General features: G+C 44.5%; 1 protein-coding gene across 2 annotated transcripts in view; it reads left to right on the top strand.

The window, feature by feature from the left end:
• LOC128770650 (pleckstrin homology domain-containing family A member 7-like) overlaps positions 1-21,294 on the top strand; it is a 107,205-nt gene that overhangs the window by 852 nt on the left and 85,059 nt on the right. The window contains exons 2-5 of one of the 2 annotated variants that reach the window (XM_053885361.1): positions 3,640-3,772; positions 4,834-4,997; positions 5,103-5,179; positions 5,293-5,350. In XM_053885361.1, coding sequence (XP_053741336.1) covers positions 4,915-4,997; positions 5,103-5,179; positions 5,293-5,350 — 218 coding nt within the window. In that variant the 5' untranslated portion in view covers positions 3,640-3,772; positions 4,834-4,914. Of the gene's footprint in view, positions 1-3,639; positions 3,773-4,833; positions 4,998-5,102; positions 5,180-5,292; positions 5,351-15,917; positions 21,020-21,294 lie in introns of those variants that run through there. The other variant, XM_053885363.1, reaches the window with a different exon arrangement.

Raw genomic sequence — 21,294 nt, forward strand, 5'->3', positions numbered from 1 at the left:
GTCGCCAGGCAACCGGCACCAGCGCGGAAGGGATTGCAGACGATTGCAGCAGGTTTCTGACTCGCACCGACGAGCACACTCTCCCTCCAGAGTCATAATTACCCGGTGATGCAAGCCTCCAGCATCTATTGTGTCTGGGCTGCTCCTGCTCCTTCAAATAACGCTCTCATGAAAACACAATATACGGCGCCGCATTCAACACTACTGCTGAAGTTTATGCTCTTGTCAATATTCTCCGTCGATCAACATGTTGCTTTTCTTAAAGGCGAATTATTTGATGTATAAATAGCAAATAAATGACAGATAGAAAGCAAAAAATTGTTATTTTAAGTATTCTAGTCTATTTTCGCAAAATAAATAAATAAAAATCCAGCAATAAAATGAAAAATAAAATCCTTTAAATGTCAAATAACACTTATTTATTTGGATATTATTTTATATGACTTACTGATAGGGACTGATACTGAGCTGCTTGAAAAGCACATGCGGAGTATAGGTCATGAGCATTTCAAGGACGAGACGGATTTTTGACCACCTCCAATTCGATGTTCATGAAAACCAAAAGTGATGGTTACCAATAGATTAAAATGGTAAATCCTGGTTAATCAAGCGGCAGATTTAACTTGAGATTAATTACAAATGGACTTGTTTTTATTAAATGAGATTTTAAGTTTTAATCTTTTTACAGCTGTAAGAAAAAAATATTCTCATTTTTGATTCTGTCGACCTGGTGATGAAACGTTGGTGTTGTGGAGCTGCAAAGTGAAGCCTGAACTTGGCAGTAACCAACATGGCCAGTGAGTGTTTTGACTGAGTCGTCGGCACATGAGTGTTTTCTGACTCCAGGCTGAGGAAGCTCCACTTGTTTTTGCGTCTCACATCAGGTGTCTGAGTGAGGACAGTGTGACAGTGTAGCTGTGTGTGTTTTCCTCAAATGAAAACATGGGACGCAGCACATTCTCAGGACTGTCGAGTCAACAGCTGAAAGACTGGTTTGAGAAATGCTTGGCTTTTCAAACTGCTGTGAAAGTCAGAGAGAAAAGAGGCGCTGCAGCCTCACTGGACTCCAACCCTGTTGAGAACCTGTGGACATGAAGGGACGCGGTGCTCCTGTCAGAGCAGCGTCTGGGAGTCAGACGTGAGATGCTGGCTCTATAGATGGAAGCCTCTATTGATAACAAGGGAAGTTACACTTCACCTAATATTTCCACTTTAGCTGATGAAAATGAGCTCATGAAATGGGACTTTTCCCCCCTACATACCTTTAAAATGCTAAACTTGCTGCTTCTTACCTTATTTTTTTTTATTTGTGCTGTACTTACATCTGTATTTGCGTGTAACTGTACTTAAAATACCGGTAATCTAATCTTGGACTTGCTTAGTCATTGACCTGGTGTCCACTAGAGGGCGGCAAAGTCACACAATTGACTGCTCTGTGTCGTTGGACCTGTCAACAAAATAAACGAGAATAAACTCTCACCGTGAAGACAGTGAACGTTCGCTTTCCCTCGTTATTAATGGGTTTTCACAAGTCGAATCATTGTAGGCTTTCTGGTGGATGTCTGAGCTAAACTTTCTAGGAGAATTTTAAGATTAAATAAAACGAAAATCAATTTTAGATTATAGATATTCATCATCGAGTCAATTTTACATGTGAAAAGGTCAGTTTTGGAGAACAAATTCGAGGTCACTGAACACCAAGATCTAATTTTTGCTGGCTGGACTGTCTAGACGCTGAGACACTTCCTTCATCTGCTTGTTTGTTCGGCGTGTTTACAGACGGGCGTGAGACAAACCTGATCTGCCGAGGCCTCACCTGAGCAGACGATCACAATCACTCTGGAATTCTCTGCTTGTGTGTTGACAGTCACGAGAGGCGAGCGCCGGCCTCATGAAAGGTCGCCACGCTCGGTTATATGGCCTGGAACACGCCGGCTCTCAACCCGTCTCACCAGATCAACCCGGCATTCCTCCACCGACTCTTCCCGGCAGGAAGTGGAAAGTCCAACCTGTCTCTCCACAAACACCTGACTTTCTGCCCTCTGGCAGGTTTTTGTGGACGGAGGCCCCCAGTGTTTGCACTGGAGGGTTGTCGGGTCAAATCCTCCTCCTGAATCCTGTTTCAGTGTGTTTACTCTTCTCGTGCTCTTCGTTCCTGAAAGTTGTTCTGTCACGCGAGTGTGTGTGTGTGGGCTTGTTTATACTGCCTCGTGGGGACCAATTCTCGACAACACACTATTCTTGTGGGGGCCTTATGTCTTTGTGGGGACCTTTGACTGGTCCAAACCACAATTTGAGAATGAAGACTTCAAAATAACTGGGCCATGCGTTTTGGGGGTTAGGTTTAGGGTGAGAGGCTGGGTGAAGTATGTCGATGACAAACCTCACAATGTCCCCACAGGGATAGCAATACAAGTTCAAGTCTCAGTTTGAGGATGAAGACTTCCTAATAACTGTCCTGGTTCAGGTGAGCCATGTGTTTTGGATGGTTAGGTTTAGGGTGAGAGGCTGGGGAAAGGGTGGTGGCTTTGAGAGGTCCCCGCAAAATATCAACACAAATGTGTATGTGTGTGCAGACTGAAGATGAAGATTTAAGAGTTTTGTTTTATAAATTAAAGTCCCCTTTTCCACATATAGGGATCACTACAGCCAATAAAGGGCCTGATAACCAATGAGACACATGCTCAAAATTTTTTCTTCAGTGTGTATGAAAGCCTCCAGAATTTGGTGACACATTTGTGTGTGTGTGTTTACTAATGTGGTCACCAAAGTGTGTGTGATCCCTGCAGCATCTCTCCTTCACTCTGGGATCAATAGATGGGCCAATCACGACGTATCTCTGTGTCACATGACCTCTGATTCATATTCTCCCTCAAACTCTCCGAACTGCAAGGGGTGAAAAAAAAAAACGTCCAGTGGGATCCTGGAGTCAGAAAGCGACCTTCAACTGCCCTTCACAAACTTGCACGCTCAGCAGTTCCCCCGCTCGCGGCGGAAACAACAGATGCTCATTTAAGTTAGTGAGTCGCTGAGGGAGGCGCTGAGTCAGCAGTTTGAGGGATTGATTAGTGGAACATTCAAAAATGAAAACGCTTAAGCTGGAGCGGAAACTGTGGACACTTTTATTTTTAATTATTAAAACGCTGAAAAACCTAAAATACAGTTTAACCCCCAAAAACAGTGAATATTGGAAAGTATGTGGAAAAAATATGCAGAAAATTATGCAGATGAGTTACAATAAAAATGAAGAGAAAATACATGTAAACGTAAAAAAATAAATATAAAATATATTTACTACTTACTACTTGCACTACTCCATTATTATTGCACAATTGTCTCTTGTCTTGAAATGCGCCTTATAATAACAACAACAACAACAGCAGTAATAATGAGGCGGGCTGTGCAGTTCACCTAATGGGAGGGCGTCACTTGTTGGAGGCACTGACACCTGGAGGATACACTGTGGTTGTAATGTTCCAGCAGCTGTCCGGATATCTAACCTCACCGTTGCATGTCAGTTGTGATGCAACCAGGTGTATTTACCTGCCACCAACATGTGCTTGTCGTCAACAGGCTTCTGAGTCACTTGTCAGGAATTCGGAGCTGAGGTTAATTCCACTTTTCTTTTTTTCCCCAAAGTGGCTCCGTGCTCTGGGAGACGTGTGGCGGCGTGCTTGTGACAACATCCCGACAGTTTCCACTCCCGCCTGGCTGTTTTCCCCTCCACACCGGGAACACAGTCGGCAGGAATTCCTTCGAGTGAAAACAGCAGGTTTGTTTGTGGCCTCGGTGATGGACCCGAGCGGTCAGCACCTGGAGGGTGTGTCAGTTATTAACGCATGTATGTTGAGAACTAGCGAACCCACACAGGTGGTACATGAGTCCTCTCACAGCAAAGTTCTTCAGAAGCATTGCAGCAGACGGAGAAAACAAAACACACAGCAGATCACAAGGCAGGTGTCTCAACAGTGGCCAGTGATGCTGCCTCGCAAGTTGTGGGTTCGAGTCCAGCCTGGGCTCATTCCCTCCTCCCATCATCCCGAAACATACTCAGTTAATTGATGACTCTAAAGCGGTGAGCCGTCCAGGGTGTCCCCTGCCTCTTGCCCCTAGTAGCTGGGACAGGAAGGAAGTAGGAATGAACAGTAGAAGATGAGTGAATGGGCAAATGTGTGGCCTGGGGGCCAACAGTGGCCCTTCGCCTGCATTTTCTAGCCCAGCACTTGTCTGAACTGTAAAACTGACCACTTAGGAACTTATTTTACAATTACGAACACTTGTTCCGTGACTTAACTTTAGCTCTTTTCCATTTACGATTTGTTGAATTTCAGTGTGTCTTTTGTTCAAGCTACTAGTTAACTTCGACTTTGAAGTATGTTTCTCAGTTGTTCTTCAATAATAACATTCTTTTAAAAAATATAACAATAAAACAACTTAATACTTCATTAGAGAATAAAAATACATAGTTAATGTGTGTCATATTTTTATTTTAACCATTAATTGTAATAGTTGACATTTTTAGATGTGGAGGATTTTTTTGACAACGCAAACTTTGTTGAAAGTTTGATCGTTTATATTCTATCTTCGAATCTTTCAACTAAAAACGTGTGACGCTTTTAGTTTTACAAAAGAATCACACGTCCGTCTGTTGGCAAGACGATGTGGCTCCATGGTAACTGCCGCCCCAGAGACAAGCTCGTGTTTTATATTGAAGTGATTCAAAATGGAGTTACTGACTGATCTCTGTCAGGATTTAAATGTTGCATTCATGGTAATGCTGATAAAAAAATGCGTTGTGCGGGTGAGAGTTGATATTTCCGTGCGTCCCTGAAGGCAGCAGCAGCAACAGCAGCAGGATCTCTCCGGGAGCTCCATGGAGAGGGAGGGAGGTGGACGAGGACTTCACACCGGATCATGGCGGCTCCTCTCGGGCAGGACGCCCTACCTGAGCACTGGTCCTATGGCGTGTGCGGGGACGGAAGGGTCTTCTTCATCAAGTGAGTGCAGCGGGGCTGCGGGAGCTGGGAGCGGGGAGTTAGTGGCCGCTTCCTCCTCCGCGGTGTAACAGGTGTTTTTCTCTCTCCTCGGTGGCCGCGCGGCAGCGACGAGACGCGGACCACCACCTGGCTGCACCCGCGCTCCGGTGAGCCGGTCAACTCCGGACACATGATCCGCTCAGGTAGCGAGCCGAGCCCGCCTGTTTGTGTTGTTCCGCCGGTGACTTTGACGAACATATTCCGGGCCCAGCCCAGGGGAGCAAACTTTCACGCGCTCGCCTCTGCTTGGTTGCAGACCTTCCGCGGGGATGGGAGGAAGGGTTCTCGGACGAAGGAGCCAGTTTCTTCATCGAGTAAGTCCTCACCTGTCCGCGGGTTACCGCGCGGATTAGCCTGGATTATTCCCGCCGCGAGCGGGGCGGATTTAACCGAGGTGTTCGCTGCACTAACCTGTTGACCCCCCGCTGACCTCGCTGCTCTTCATTCTTCAGGAACTGGAAGGTCTCATACCGCCATGTTGACTGTTATCATGTCGCGATTAAAGTGCACACCTGTCGGCCGTAACATTATGACCACTCCCCTTAACTACTGAAGCCACGAGTGGTTTTAAGAGTACCTGTCAGTTTGTGGTGGTCAGCGCTATCTCATAATTCTCTGCCACATTCAAATATCCAATGTTTACAGTACCAATATATGGAGGAGGCTGAGTGACGCCACTGCAGTTACTGTACACATGTGCTCCGAGAGCTTCTGGCTGCAGCTCTAGTGACCCGGAGACCAGGGATGGAGCCCGAGTTGGTGGGCTACTTCTGGCTCTGTGCCTACAAACGTTCCTAGACTCAATGCCTGTGTTTGCTTTCTTAATTTGCTCGTGTTTGCTCAACTATTCTCCTCCCATTTCTATAGGACTTCAGTGTCGAACTCATAAAAAAATGTTAACGGTGCGTGAATTTAGTTTTTTTTTTCGTGAGCAAACAAAAGTATCCACTGAAATAACAGTACATAAGTATTTAATGATTTAATAATGTTGGCACCAGGAGTGAGAGTTTGGATATGTAGTATATATTTACAAAACAAGACTGAAACTACTTAGTTAGAATAATTGAATTAAAAACATACTTGAACATAAAAAACATAAATGGCATTTGTGATGAAACTGCTGCACAACAGTTGATCAAGGAATGATTGTTATTTTGTTGTTGTCATTAAAGTGAACACTTGACGCACTCATCTAGAGTGCATTGTGAGTACATTCATATTATAAGGTTTATAGAACCTGTTATGAATGTTCATAATCACGTACGGTAACTTATGACCAGGTTTATGAAGTATTATAAGTTGTGCACTTCATCTAGTTTTAAGTGCTCTGCGGTTTGAACTTGGACTCCAATTCAGCTTTTCATGTGATGTGTTCATTCATGAGTTCAGAAACCAGTCTGAGGTGAGCTGCTAGCTCGCGCTTAAGGAAAGTAGTTTCACTCTGCACAGAAGCTAAGCTACTCTAGCGACAGGAAAGTGGTATTTAGAAAGTGATATGACAGGGCTAAGTATGGCTTTGAAGAATTTTTATTGCCAATAAACAAAGAATGAAACTCTCTTGTTTAAGAACTAGCTGGTCTGGTTGCTGCTTTACTGGCTTGCCAGAACTACAGCTATGTCACTAAGCTATACAAAAGAAATGGCGCTACGTCAACTGATTTAGCTGACACTGCTTTGCGTGGGACTCCTGTATGGCCTGGGTCTCGCAGCCGTAAAGCTAACCTTGTGATGTACATGATTAGCTGTGAATTGGGGATTGTGTCCGTGCTGTTGTTGCTAAGCATCAACATTTGTGTTATATTGTGTCATGCTACCATTGCTTCTTTTTCATTTTGGACTGTGACATCATTCCAAACGTCAAGGATGCATTCCAGTTGTGTTTATTCTGAGGTCACCCACTTGTGAAGTGATGGCTGGCAAGTCACTTACAAGCTTGAGTTTGCACCTCACTTGTGTGTGTAGTGGCAGGAATTTAGCAATATGGTCCATATCGCGATGCAGGACTGACGATGCGATATGTTGCATACTACGCGTGGGAGTCTTTCACTATCTCTCAAGTCTGACTTTGGAGGCCACGATTCAATTCAAAATGATTTAATTCATAATGAATTCTGGTTCTAACCCAGGTTGAATATGACTGAAAAACACATCCAGCTATGTGTTTATTAAATATCAACATAACCCTCGTAACATTAATACAGTTTTGTTCCATCAAGTTTTGTGATGTTTGAGTGTATCGCTAGTTTCCGTAGATCCCCTGCGTTATACTTCATTCAAGCATGTTTGCTAGCCGCAGAGTACGAATAATAAGAGTGGGAGATTTTGTATTCCATGTTCACAAATTCTGATGGTCGTGATTGTGTACAAACGTGACATCATGAATCCCAGTCAAGGTTATTATTAATGGGTGATTAATGTGCATGTGTTGTCCATTAAGCTGTTTGTGAACATTCAAAACATGGCGTCCTAACTCCCCCTGTGTTGATGGTGGACCGGCGATTTGCGTGATAAGTGTTGCTGCTAATGACGAAGTTTTCATTTCGAGCGAGTGCCGTTGGGCTCAAGGCCAGATCTCCTCGTGGACGGGCTAGTAATTAACTTTTCAGCGAATCAGGCCTGATGTGCGCTGATGGTTTTTTTGCTTTCAGTTCAGCACAGCGCTGGCAATTACCACGCTTGTGAATTACCGCTTCAGAAATATGTGTCTTTAAACAAAACCTTTTCATCTGATCCCATTTTCTCATTTAATGCGAACTTGGAGCTGTTAAATTGGGAACAAATGCGCCAGCGCCTGTCGTACGCGGATGAGTTAAAACTGGCATCTTTTTCTGTTGTTGCTGTGGAATTAAAATGCTATTATTGCTTCCTTTGGCTTGTTGTTCGCCAATATGGCAACAGTTCACACAAAGAAAGCCAAATTCAGCATCATTTTTAGGGTTGAATCGCAGAATTAGACTGCTCCAGTCTGTATGGTCACTGCAGTGGTCAGTACCGATGTAAGAAGCAATGGCCTTCTCTTTAAATTTACTATTGAAGCTATGTTCAAAGTCACAGCCAACCAGAAATGGACTAGAAATGGACAATTGTTGACTAGAATCCTGTGAGAAATCAGATTGAAAGTGTGGGACATCAAAGGACGCGTACCTTTCACACCGCATTTTGAGCTATTCAATTTTAAATATATTCAAAACAAGATTTAACACTATATTTTTCAACAGCGGTTATAGACTTATTTATTTATTTATATTTAATTTAATACATTTAATTTACAACCCAAGAAAGAAATTGCTTTGTTCAGGCTCTTTATATTGTTGGTGTGTGTTTGTACATGAGTGTGTGTGTGTTAGGGTTGATGAACATGGCAACACAAGTAAGTCGTCTAAACTCAAGAGAAGCGCTTTGTTTCCCAAGAAATGTTGTGATAAGAGTGACAAAGAGCCGTAGTCAATGGGAGAATCAATTGACTTGAACTGCAGCCCAAAGCACAGCGAGGAGAAAAGTCTGGCCGACTGGGGTCAGGATCGACAGGCGAGCTGCGTTGGCTGGAATTACTACGGCACTGACGTTGTTGTGGGTCAGAGGGAAACAAAAGTGTTGGGTACAGCTCAGGACGAATGCCAGTTAAGGTCACACCGAGTTGAACGGGTGGAAGAAAGAGCTGAGCCAGAAGACAAAGCTCCCTGGTGACTCCTCTCACCTGGGGTCACCAGCTTTGTAGCGTGTTCTGGACTCTCTTAGGGAGTGAAGCTCTGTCATCCTAGTTTAGGTGGCTCAAACATGCTGTCCAAATGTCTCCTAGATGATCTCTCTCAGTTGACCTCCCCTCATTGTTCCCCCTGGACCCCTGGAGTAGGTCTCTGCAGCATGGGTCATTATATGAATACTTCTGTTCGCCCCTGCCTAAGGGGTAGATTTTTTTGTACCCAACAGTTGGGTGCAGTTTCCTCCTCACTCCTTCTAAAGCTACAGCAGTTGGAGAGTGTGGCTGGCTCCCCGGCTGCCCCCTACCCACTACTGAATTCACCATTTCAGCCAGCTTGTGGTCCAGCTGGACAGTGAGACAGTTGTTCCACCACCAACCGACAGCAGGGTCGAAGGAAACCGTTGTGACATCCAATATCCGACTATTTATCCAGCGGCTCTGCTAGTGCAGCAGCCCTCCAGGGTTCCTTCCACCTGAGTATCCAAAATATGTTTTTCATCTTTATTTGTGTTACATGTGAGCAGAGAAACCTGTCTGAGCTTTGCTCACATTTCTCAGAAGGAACAGTTTAGTATTCTTTTCTTTGTTTCCCCGGGATTTCAAGTTAATCCGATCTTGTTTTCGTAATTAGATGGAGATGGAAAAAAAGATCCTCAGCAGGATTCACATTATCTGTTGAAGTTTACTTTAATAAGGCTCTGGACAATTTTAATAAGTTAGATTTGTTGCTGCGCAGTAGAGGCCTTCGTGAGACATACAAGGACCCACTGTCTGAAAGGATTTAACACGTGAACGACTGCGTTTTACACAAAATACCTGGACTGATCTCAGAACTGGACCATCCTTTTCCCGTCCTGTGTGAGGTTTGTGTTTTCTGGCTGCACTTGTGTGCACTTTCCCCGGCACTCTGGTTTCCTCCCGCTCTCTGCAAACATGTGGCGGTTAATTGATGACTTAATTGTCTGTGGGAGTGAGAGGTTGTCCGTTTGAGTGTCCAGCAAGTGAACTGTCCAGGGTGTCCCTCCTCCCCAAATCCCAAATAAACGTGATGGTTCTTAACAGCACAAGACTGTCAATATTTGAGGATCCTTTAGCCAAGGGTTGTGATGCAGTTAGTGTTTTGTTATCAGAAACTTGTTGCAGTCAGCAGAAGCACAGCGATGGTATCATGCAGCAGCAGCAAAGAGTCTTATCTCCAAGCCTCTCACAATAACGTCCAGTGAGCCACTCGCTCGGCGATCAGCCCTATGATGTCTCCCGAGATGATCTTTTCCCGCAACATTTCGCCCGCTCACTCCGGCGTTGGACCAAACTGATTCCTTCTGTGTGGGTCTGATGACATCATTGGACCGCGACTCGGAACGTTCGGGGTATCAGATTGCATCCGAGTGACTCCGTGGGAACAACAAACAATGGGTGCTGTGAGTGAGCTGATTGTGAAAATGAAAAAGAAGTAGAGCGTAATGTTGATTTAAAACTACAGGAGGTGGTATTTTCTGGCTTTTGTGTTTGTGTGTGTCTGTAAATGAAAGATCACAACCCCAAGTGCAGGAAATGCTTCTAGAGTCCAGTCATCCGTGCGGGAGTTGGCGTAGAGAGCAAGTACTTCTTTATAAAGTTTGGAGTCTTTACATTGCATATCCGTAAGGATACATTTACTTTGTCATGGACTGGCAATTGTGAAGATGGCAGCTGTGAGGGAGAGTCCTGGAGCAAAGGCAGGCACAACTATTGGAGTCCCCCGTAACAGAAGACGAGGTTAGTTGCAGAGGATCTGAGGATGAAGACCAAGTGAGTCCATACCATGTTGTGGCTGGCTGAAAGGCAAGAACGGGAACAAATAGGTGGAGACAGTCTGGTAGTTTGTGAGAGTGAGGTTAGAACTTGTGCCTGGAAAAAGAATAATAGATACTGTGAAATAACTTGACATGAAAATTAGATGAGGCATGATGGACCTGCCTCCTTCCAACATTTGCTTGACGAAAGGAAATAGTCAATGAAGACGTGAAGCACGTAATGGTAGCGCAGTTTAGCAACAGGCTTCTCTCCCTGCCACAACACCAACCCCTGGGATTCTGGCTAACCCAGAGGTCGCGTGTTGAGGATTCCTCAATGACCAGCAGGTCTGGATTTTGAAACAACTTTGGCTTCCATATGAACGGCAGGACAGTCAAAACACAAGAGATTAGCAGCTTAAGAAAACTGCTGTTGGCGCATTCATTGTCGGGGATGTGCGATGCTGTTCAGTGGACAGACAGGTTTACGAAGCTTTGCATATTGTTTCACGTGAGTCCTCACATGCTCATTTTAAGGCAGTTATTCCTGCTTTCTCTAACAAAGCCTTGAGCTTGACTTTTTGGTTTGTAACTACTTCTCACCCCCGCCCCACCTCCCTGCTGGCTCCTCAGGGTCCCACACACTGACACTGTTTTGTATCTGGGAGGGATGGGGGATATTCTGTCATTTACTATTGCTAAAGTTGCCTGGCATTGTGATCGCATAAGCATAAGCTAAATTCCCGTGAGAACCTCAACCCTGCTACTCACTGTAAATTCTAATCTGTCTAAGATCGAACTAACCCGTGGTGCCGCCAAAATATATCTTATTTTAATACAGGACCACACTCTTGGGCTGCGACTATTGAAGTAATAAACAATGAAAGCCTCAAAACAATAAACAACAAATTTTTTTAATTGGGCATCACACGCATGAAAATAAAAAGATGTCTGTGTTGTGGGCCAGTAATCTTAATCTTGACACACATCAAGTTCCAGTCCCTCCACCAGTCCTACAAGCTGAGAATCCCTCGTGATCCCACAAGATTTAATAAAGAAGGAGCTTCATTGGGAAACCGGAAAACAGCATGGAAGTCGACAGGTTTTTGAATGTTCAGGTGTTTTTTTTTGTTTGTTTTTTTTAACAGAAAAATCCTTATAACGAAATGACAAGAATTGCTGCTTGCGGAACAAAAGTAAAAGTTTTGAATGCTGCCCGGACATCTGACATTGGAAGGACCAGCATCAAATAAGGGGTGGGACTCTATTTAAAAAAAAAAAATTAAAAAAGGGTTTTACAGTTAATTGGAATGTTCACGTCCCGGCCCTCAATTCATGTCACAAGCTCCCCCTTTGCTTCCTTGTTTCTCAGTCGGCTCGTTGATCGCAGTTCAGTATATTTGTCTGGAAATATTGAACATGTTTAGCAATTACACTGACTGAGCTCGGAGGTCAGTCTAATAAGAGGTAAGAAGGCCTGACTACTGTTGTGTGCCCAGCTTGAGCTCCTAAGCCCAGGCTGTCCGGGCTTCTTCTAACCTCCACTCCTGCAGTTGAGAATTCCCTCTGAAGACGCGGTTCAGTGGAAACTCGGCGAGGTGATTATCCTTCATCTTCGATGCCCTCAAAACCTTGAGTTACCAACAATGATATTACGAAAGCTTAGAGATGAGTCATAGCAGAATTGTATACGCAGCACTCAGGATGCCCATGAGCCGGATGGCGTCTCTTTCTCTCCTCGTGTCTTCATGCTGAATAAAAACGGAGGGCTGACTAAGTACACAGGACTGTGAGTGGATCCATGTATGGAGCGCAACAGGAAGGACACCGGTTCAATCAAACGTCCTCATTCAGCCCGATCGTTTTCTCCGAATGAATCTTCAATTAAGGCCTGAGTATTTCAGGCACATTGATGTTTTCATTCCAGAATGCAGTGATGACGTGGATGTCGGAAGAAGCTTGCTTTTCTTACTGCTGGCTAGTTCTGATTGGATTTTCTAACCTCTGGTTTTTGCTTGTATGTTTTGGAGAACCAGGTTTGAAACCACTATTAACTTTAAGGCCCTTGAGGACGATGTGACTCGACGACTTGTGATGAGCGTCCCACTTGTTTCAGCCAAGGGAATCGCATAGAGTGAGACATTTTGTGGAGGTCTTCGCTCTGACAGCTTCAGTTCTGTTGCTTCACACTCCATTGTCGTAAAACTTTTATTAGGTTAACACCTTGTTGCAGTCCTCAAGCACAGTCGTTGGGTATTGCTCATACCCTGAAGATTAGTAGGGTCAACGCCTTGTTGATGGGGCTGTGGCGCCACCTCCTACTCCTGTCATCGGCATCGCTGGCAACAGATCCCTCTCTGAGGGACACGTGTCGATGAACGCTGAGACTGAACGGTGGTGGACTCTATTGTTTCCCTCGCTGGCTAAACAGTCCTGTCCTTCTTAATGATTAAGGTCTTGGCTGGGTCTTGCAGCCCTCTGACAAACATCGGAGGTCCAGATATTCACACTGGGGTGGCCGTTTTTTTTTGCTGCTCCCCGTTTATGGATCAATTGGCCCTGAATGCTCGCACTATGAACGATCTCGCCATTTATAAACTGATGTTGAAGGTCCACATATGGGGAATGCAGCTCAAGTGCAGTACGGTTTTGTTTTATGAAGCACTACACAAAGAGCTGGCTGATGTTTATCGTACCAATATTCTTAATGGAAATTATCAAATGGCATCACCCCCTCCCCAATCTGGCCTTATAAGCTGAACCAAGATGCATATCAACTATGAAGAAAAAAAGATTAGGTGAAATTTTGCCACTCTGACAAAGCCCATATCACTATACTCAGTAATAAGAAGGGTTGCCACATTTTTGTGTTATGTTTTTTTCTGGATCGGAGAAAGTAACATCTGGAGGTGAACTTTTTGCCGGCAGAACATGGGTGTATGTTCTTGACCAACGCTCCAAGGATTGTTGTTTTAAAGTTGTTGAGCCAGAAGTTTGGTCATTTCGGACAAGTAAAGAATCCAAATGAGAATCAGAACTCACATTTATCTTCTGATTCTGGCTGTATTTCTAATGAGGAAACTTGAGGGCAAGATGAGTATCTACTGGAGGTTGAGATTTTTAAGTTTAATATAAAACATATTGCCACATCTCGAGTCAAGATGAAGGTCAGATTTTCTGTAAAGTGTTCTAGAAAGGCACTCCATCTAGAGGTTCACCAGCACCCACAGTGACTTGGAGCGTGACTTTGCAAAGAGACTGCTTTGACTTTCTTTCTGCCAGGAAACTAAATGCAACACAAAGCTTTTGTGTGCTCAGAGATTGTGCTGTCTTCAGACAATAGTGGACTGGATGAGTCAGAGAAGGAGATGCTGAGGAAGTCATCGGGAGTGACTAGAAAGGACAAGATCATAAATGAGTCTATCAGAGGCACAGCTCATGTTTGGAAACAAAGACAGATGAAGAGAGTTAGTTGGACCAGGACGCCCTCTGATGGGACCAGCTGAAAGAAAGAGATGCCCATCACATCGTCCGACTTCACCTGAATGTTGAGTGGAAGCCGGTCATGACTGACAGATGATAATAAAACTTATATTTGTTTTGTGCCCGCTGTTTCGCCTGCTCTTCAAATGAAGGGGCCGCTATGTCCAGCAGCTGCTCATCCGAAAAACCAACAGTCCTCAGATGGATAAATACAGGCTGCGGGGTGGAGTTCCGTCCTGAGGGTTTTTGTTTGTACGAGGTGCTAGACACTTCCTGTGCATGTTTTCGGAACAGCTGGAAAGTCGAAGATGATGTTCTTTTAAATGTCAGCCTGGAGACTTGGTTGTCGCCACTCGCCATGTTCTCTAATGACGTTCCCTCCAGTTATTTGCATTTCACAGCTTCTTCTCAAACAAAGGCAACAAGAACTTGGGGAAATATGCTCGTGCATCGGTTCATGTTAAATTCCTGGACCTCTTTTGGTGTCAAATAAATGGACTTCAGACTTGTAGGGTGAATGTTTAACTCATCAGGCGTTGGCAGGTAAATCATTGACTCTGCCTGGTTTCACTTTATCTTCTCTTGAACACTATTTTTTGGGGGAAAGGATGTGGATTCGAACTGCGTGGTTCTTTTCATCATGGCATGAAACGGTCTGACCTTCAGTCAAATTTGAACTGTGGCTCGCAGTGTCAATGAGGGTGTGGTTAGTGGCATCATGGGAGATTTGCAGGAAGACAGAAGTTAGCTGAGGTGCTACCTGCTAAAGAAATATCCAATGCAAAGCACGCATGTGGAACCATAAGCTGGCGGTCAAACAGAGACCCAGTCTAACAACTTTGTTGAACTAGAGAGTTATATTTCTGTTTTTACCGCTGTCATACTGTGGCCATTGATGTCATCGCCGCGAAGCAGTTGAGGGAGGTTGAAGTGAAAGTCAGCGCTTGTATTACTGCAATAACTCCCAAAAGACGGGAGAAAGTTTCACTCTTTGAAACAAAGTGTAGATGTTGCCATCATTTCAGGAACCATTCCCATGAGGAGCCCTCTGCGATGCAGCCTGGTTGTTTGCAGAACAGGCACCTGTCTGTAGCATATTCCAAGTCGGCTGATTTATATTTCAAGTCGGGTGCATCTGGGACTCATCGAGAGGTCGAATGAACAGGAACTTCATTTCTTTGCCAAATTGATGCAAATGAAAATAAAAGTTTCACTTGCTTCGTATTCATCTTTGGTCATTTCCGGTGAAGGCTTGCGACTGCAAGTTGACCTTCTTCACCTTAACCCGGCCCGGGGTCTAACTCGCTCCTCAAAGGGCTGGGGGTGAGGCCGGTTTTTGTTCCCACCTGTCAAAGGCACAATGACAAACCAAGCAGGTGTCAGGTGAAACAAGCAGCACCAGACTGATGATCATCTGATGACAGTCTTTAGACACCAGATTGGTTGATGTGTGCTTCAGCTCCCCAGCCCTTCGAGGTCTGACTGGACTCTGTATCATCTTAGTCAAGCTGGAGTCGAGACCACAGCCGCTGTGATTTATTTATTTTTAAACGACAATTCTGTTTTTGGAGTTTAAACGCAGTTAATTAAGTCCTCTGTTTTGAAAACCGCCACCTGATTGCCACCTACACGTCTGTTAATGCCGCATGTGAGGTCTCTTTTCTTGCATCCGAGAGAGGAGGGGGGTGGAGGGCTCTGGCTGTGCGTGTCGAGCTCTAAAGGCAACTTAATGTGATTTATTTTATCTCATTTTAAATGTAAAGGTTTCTGGGGCTCGGAACATTTTCAGGAGCTTCTGTTGCAGGTGAGTTGGCCTTGCTGACAGCCGGAAATAAATGTGCTGAAAAGCACAACAAATGCTGCTGTGTTGAGTGTGGCCTCACCCCTTGATGTCTTGGCCTTGACTCCCAGTTTGGTTTTGATGGCTATATATGGCATGGGTGCAGGAAAATTTGACATCTGAACCCCTCTGAAACTGTATTTACTGCGTTTTTAGAGGCACGTTTTGTGAATTAAGACAGCTTTTGACACCATTACGCTTCAAATTCTACTTTTTAATTTCTCTTTTATTTGAGTCAGAATCAGCATATCACCAGTAAGACACTGACAGTGGCATGGAGAACAGGGTGACCGGAAATTTAGGGCGTCCTGCTGACAAAACAGGGCATACAATTGTCATGTTTTTCTGTTTCCTCTCAAGCTAAAAGCATGGGCTTTGTGCTCCGGATTCCTGATTGTTAAATGAGCCTGTTGTTGTGTTTGTCCATATTTAGGGGGAGAGGTTCAACACTGTCTCTCCTCTCCTCAACTCACCCCCTAACTTTGTCTCCAGCCTTTTCCACATCAGAAGTTCGTCGGATCATCAAAATATTATAACAATAATTATAATAACAATAATAAAGAGTAGATGGTGAACTGTGGATTTTTGGTTTCACCATAGAAGCTCATCCTGCAGATTATTAGTCGCTGACCGTCAGTGAAAAGCTCCTTTTTACCTAATGCTTCAGTACTTTAAGATCTATAGAATAAAGAAGATAATGTCCTTCACAATGAAGCTGAAGCCATAGTTAAAAGTCACAAATACTAATAAGTCAGTAGTGAATGCTTCTGCTATTGAGGATCGTCTGATCGTCTGAACTGTGCCGTGAATGTGTTGAATTGAATCTGGACAAACGATTCCGAGAGAAGCGCGCGTCCGCTGGCTGTAATGACGTCCCACGGCAGCAGAGGCTGCTCTTGTCTCTGGTTAGTTACCGTCACTGAGCAGTCGCTGCGGAGTCGGGACATTTGTCGGTTCAAATGAGTCAGCAAGGGTCATCATGTGACGTCATGGGGGGCTGCGTGCACAGGTGTTTCTGAGGGAATGGACCAAGCTATGACTCACTCTAAATCAGTGTTTTCCAACCATTTTCAAGCCACGGCACCCTTGGTTCATTGAAAAAATCCCAAGGCTCACCAACAACGGAACCTCGGCCAAAGTGCACTTGTGCTAAAAAGTCCTATAGAAAATCCCTATTGTGAATCCCCTTGTGAAAAACTTGCTTGTTATTTTGCCAGGATATTTGCAGAAACAAATCTGTTTCTTTCCAATGTGTCCAGAAAGGGGCGGGCAATATGGCAAAATATATCATGATTTATTTACTTACTTTAAACAACTGTTTCGATTTTGTCACTTCTCTTTTGTGCGATTTTATTATAGTTTCGAGTTTCCAGACAAATCATCTTCTTTGCCTGAACTTGCTTCATAAACAATTATTCTTTCTCTTTTCACATTTTGGAGCGCATTTATTTTGTTGTGCCTTTAGTTGTTTGCCAGCTTTTAAACCACAAAGCAAACTTTGACGGTCCATGAGTATCAATGAAGTTTTGAAGTGAGACGTCATGTGAGCCTTTGGCTCAGTTAGCTCTGCGGTGCAGACAGTCTTTGGTGTCGCGGATCCGACAAGGATCCCTCCCTCCCTCCGTCCATGGTTCTGTGGTGAAAGTGTCTGGTCAAGTTAGAGGCGCGTCAGCTTTAAAAACATCTGGAAGTTGCTCATGTGAGCGGCTTCTTTGCCGTGAGTGTGTGGGAAGAGCAGCACTGCAAGACACTGTAGTTCTACGATATAGTGTATAGAAAGGATTTGACTGAATCCATGTGATCTCCTCACCTTGGTTGCTCCTCAACACCTTCTAATTGTCATGATTTAATGCCATCTCTATCTCCGGACACATGAGGTAAAACTAGATCATTTTTCCACGGCACACCTGACACTCGCTCACGGCTCACTAGTGTGCGCCGCAGCTCTAAATGACTGACTGGTGGACCGGCTGGAATGTCATCATAATAACGTGGTGGATGTTTCAGCTTCTGAAGCTTCTGAGTTTGATATTCACAGTCTGATGTGCTTCGTATTGTGTTCTTTTAAACATGTCTGAATGTTGAATTGATGGACCTTGAGCTGCTAGCTAAAGTAAGAAATGACTCAGCTGTGTGACTCACTTCCTGATGGAACCCACACAGCATCACTACCTGTTGATTCACCGCCAGCTGTGAGTGCACGTCAATCTGTGTCCCGTTAGATTTCCGAATTTATACCGTGAGGTTGTTACTTAAACACTGTCTGTCTTCAAAACGTTTAGAATTCATGTGTCCTGAAGTACCTGAGACTCGCCAATCTCAAGATAAAGTCTCTTTGAGACATTTACAAAATCTAGACTGATGCCCGCACTATCTTCTTCGCCTCCCTTGATCATATAACGTTTCATGTTTCATGGTTTTATTTCTGAGTATTAAGCAACTAGATAAGCAGAAAACTAAGTGCTTGTCAACCAAAATTCTCCACAAGGTGGTGTGCTGATCCCAACTTTGGTTTTATTTTGATCCTCTATCCACGGTGCTGACATTGTTGTATTCTTTGAGATGATTGTCTTCGTAAGCTTGTGTTTGGAACGTCTGGCTGTAATTTAAGATAAAATATTTGGCTCCGTCACTCATCGATTGTTGTAAAGATCCTGGCGCTGCCAGCAATTCTTCATTTATTTGCGCATCACCATCACTGCTTGATGCCTGTTTCCAGGGGTTTTTTGCCTCTTGTGTCGTTAAGTACCAGTAACATTGATCTCCAGTGGCTTTGTTAGTAGACTCTGGTGTGCAGTGATGAGACGATAAATCATTAATTTTATTTTACTTTCTGTGTGTCGGATTTTCCTGTGGGTCCATTTCACGCTTCAGCTCATTTCAGACTAATAAAGATTTTATTTCGTCATAAGTGACTGAGTGGAGGTTCACATCTTCATCATCGCTCCAGTTAGTCGTGTGTGTCTGTGTGTGTGTGTGTGTGTGTGTCTCTCTAATGCTGTCTTTGAAGTTCCCCTAAAATGGATAAGTTGAATATTTAACTTTGCCCCCGGGGTGCCGGATTATACCCCAGATTTTCACCGAGGATGGGGCTCAGATCCGTCAGCCTGATCTGTGGTTTATCGCTGTGCTCTGTGGGAACGCGACTGAGCACAAGAGTCAACAAACTCTGTCACAGTCACACACATTAGAGGTTTGCAGCTGGCTTGTTTTATTAATCGATGAAAAGCCAAAGTGCTGCTGGGACCGAACCAAACGCACTTGAGAAAGATGATCAGGAAATAATGAAGTGTTTTCTGCTTCAAATGAAGGCAAAAAGCTTTATCAATAAAACATACTTTGTCTTCTTAAATCCAACTGCAATCACACATTCACTTTGATTCGACTCGTAACATGATTTTGTTTGGCTTCTCCTCAAAAGCCTTTTTGAGTTCATTTGTTCACAAAATAATTCTTGGTGAAACTGAACTGAAATTGTGTTGCCATGTAAATGTCACCCCCGCACTCATTAAGAGACTTTGTTTCTGTGCTATAGTGTTCTTTCTTTAAAGAGTTCAGTGTGGGAGAGCCAACTTCCTGCAGGTTCAAGGAAGTGACTTGTAATCTGTTGGCTGAGTCCCCTCTTGTTCGATTGTACCTGCCCTGATGTGTGTGTTGCCATGGTTGCAGCTGAGCTCACACTGGTGGAATGCAGTTTCACTCAGGTGGTTTGACCCTCTGATTCCTGGCACGGGGGGTGGGAGGGCTGAATGTTTGCGATAAACTTATGGTTCTATACCACTCCATTGAGGTACTGCGGAGGCTGGACTAATTTGTCATCGAGTTTTGTTTATGTGTTGGTATTTTCGGCCTCTAGGGGGCTCCCTGATGTGCAGTGCGGAACAGATAAGATGACATGGGGAAGTGGTTCAGAGGGTTTGTATACCTTCTTCTTCTTCTGAATTGACAGATGAAAGGCTGCTTTGGTGTAATGCTGCCCCCAACAGGCTAAGGACGTATCTGCATTAAGGAGTGTCCCATTTCTAAAGAACAAAGTCTTCCTTAAACCTTGGTTTTGAGGAATGGGGTTGAGGATTAAGAAAGGAATTGGAATTGACCCTGGGATTTGGACTCTGTATTCTCTGGCCATGGTCTCGACTCTGAGTCTCTGGATTGGTGGTCTTGACTGCAACACTGTGGAACAGGGAAGGTAACCTCTGCTGCTAAGGCCTCTGGAGAAATACGAAAGTCATGTGACCTGGATTGTGTGGTAGAATCAGACTCACTGGACCAAGTAGACTACGGACCATTGGACCAACACTTGGGCCACAACACTGACTGCTGGTTTTAAAACATTGTCATGAAACACCTAAATCCTCTTTTTTTAAGATGCAGAAAGAGATGAAGCTAGCAGATAAGGAACACCTGAATAAGACTTTAAAGTTGGACTAGATGATTTAATAGTATGAACTGATTCAACTGTATTATGATGTTCATTTTAATCGTGCAGTCCAAACAGTCTTCAGTTAAGTTCCCTGTGTTATGATAAACCCCTCTGCAGTTCAGAGTTTTGGTCCCTAAATTCTGACTTCTTTTGGATTTTCCGTGTGAAAACAAAAGGTCCTGTCTCGACAGACCCACTTGTCTTGCCGGCGTGGGACCGGCCTCTCGCTTGTAGCTCAGCTCCCAGTTGGACATTGTGCGGCGTCCATCTGTGTTCAACCCAGAGCAAAGGAGGATAAAGACAAAGGAGGGATTGACAGACACAAACGCACACAGAGAGACGGGAAAACAACAAGATGTTTCAGACAATGTTTGCCATAGAGTGTCAATGCTCGTAGGAGACAGTGGCACTAGTGTGATGGGTGACGCTGCTGCGAACAACAGCACGCTCGCTCGCACCACTCAGAAGGACCTGAAAGATTGGGAAGGAAGAGATGTGAAGGAGCGCTGATGAGAGGAAATGGGTTGAATGTGAGGCCTGGGGGGAGCGTCGGAATCAAGTTTAATGGCTTCAGTCAGCAACAAATGAAGTGGATCTTGGTGAAAGGATGGGTTCCTGCTGCGCTCGCGGCCTCGCGGGAGACGGCGGCGACGAGGTCGTCCAGGTCAGCCGGCACACTACCTGGCCCAGGACGACTGAGGTCGCCACGAACCTTGATGATCATGAGTTCTCCACGTGGGACCTCAGGTGTGACACAAGGTACGGCAGAAACTGTGGTTCAGCGCTTCTGTGAGTCATGAACAGGACACGCCCCCTGCACAGACTACACAGAATATTATTGCTCAAGACCAAAAATCGATTCAGATTTTGCATGGTTATGAATGACTCCCAGTGTGGACCACCGAGACCACTCAGTCATGATCAGGTCCAGAGGCGGGGACGGGGCTTTGACCCGGAGATTTTAATGAATGTCGTCGCTAAGAATTTAAAGGCCCCTGAATACATCTTCACAATGAGGTGAAGATTGTGATTTG

Source organism: Synchiropus splendidus, chromosome 14 (assembly GCF_027744825.2).
Source record: "Synchiropus splendidus isolate RoL2022-P1 chromosome 14, RoL_Sspl_1.0, whole genome shotgun sequence".
Taxonomy (NCBI): Eukaryota; Metazoa; Chordata; class Actinopteri; order Syngnathiformes; family Callionymidae; genus Synchiropus; species Synchiropus splendidus.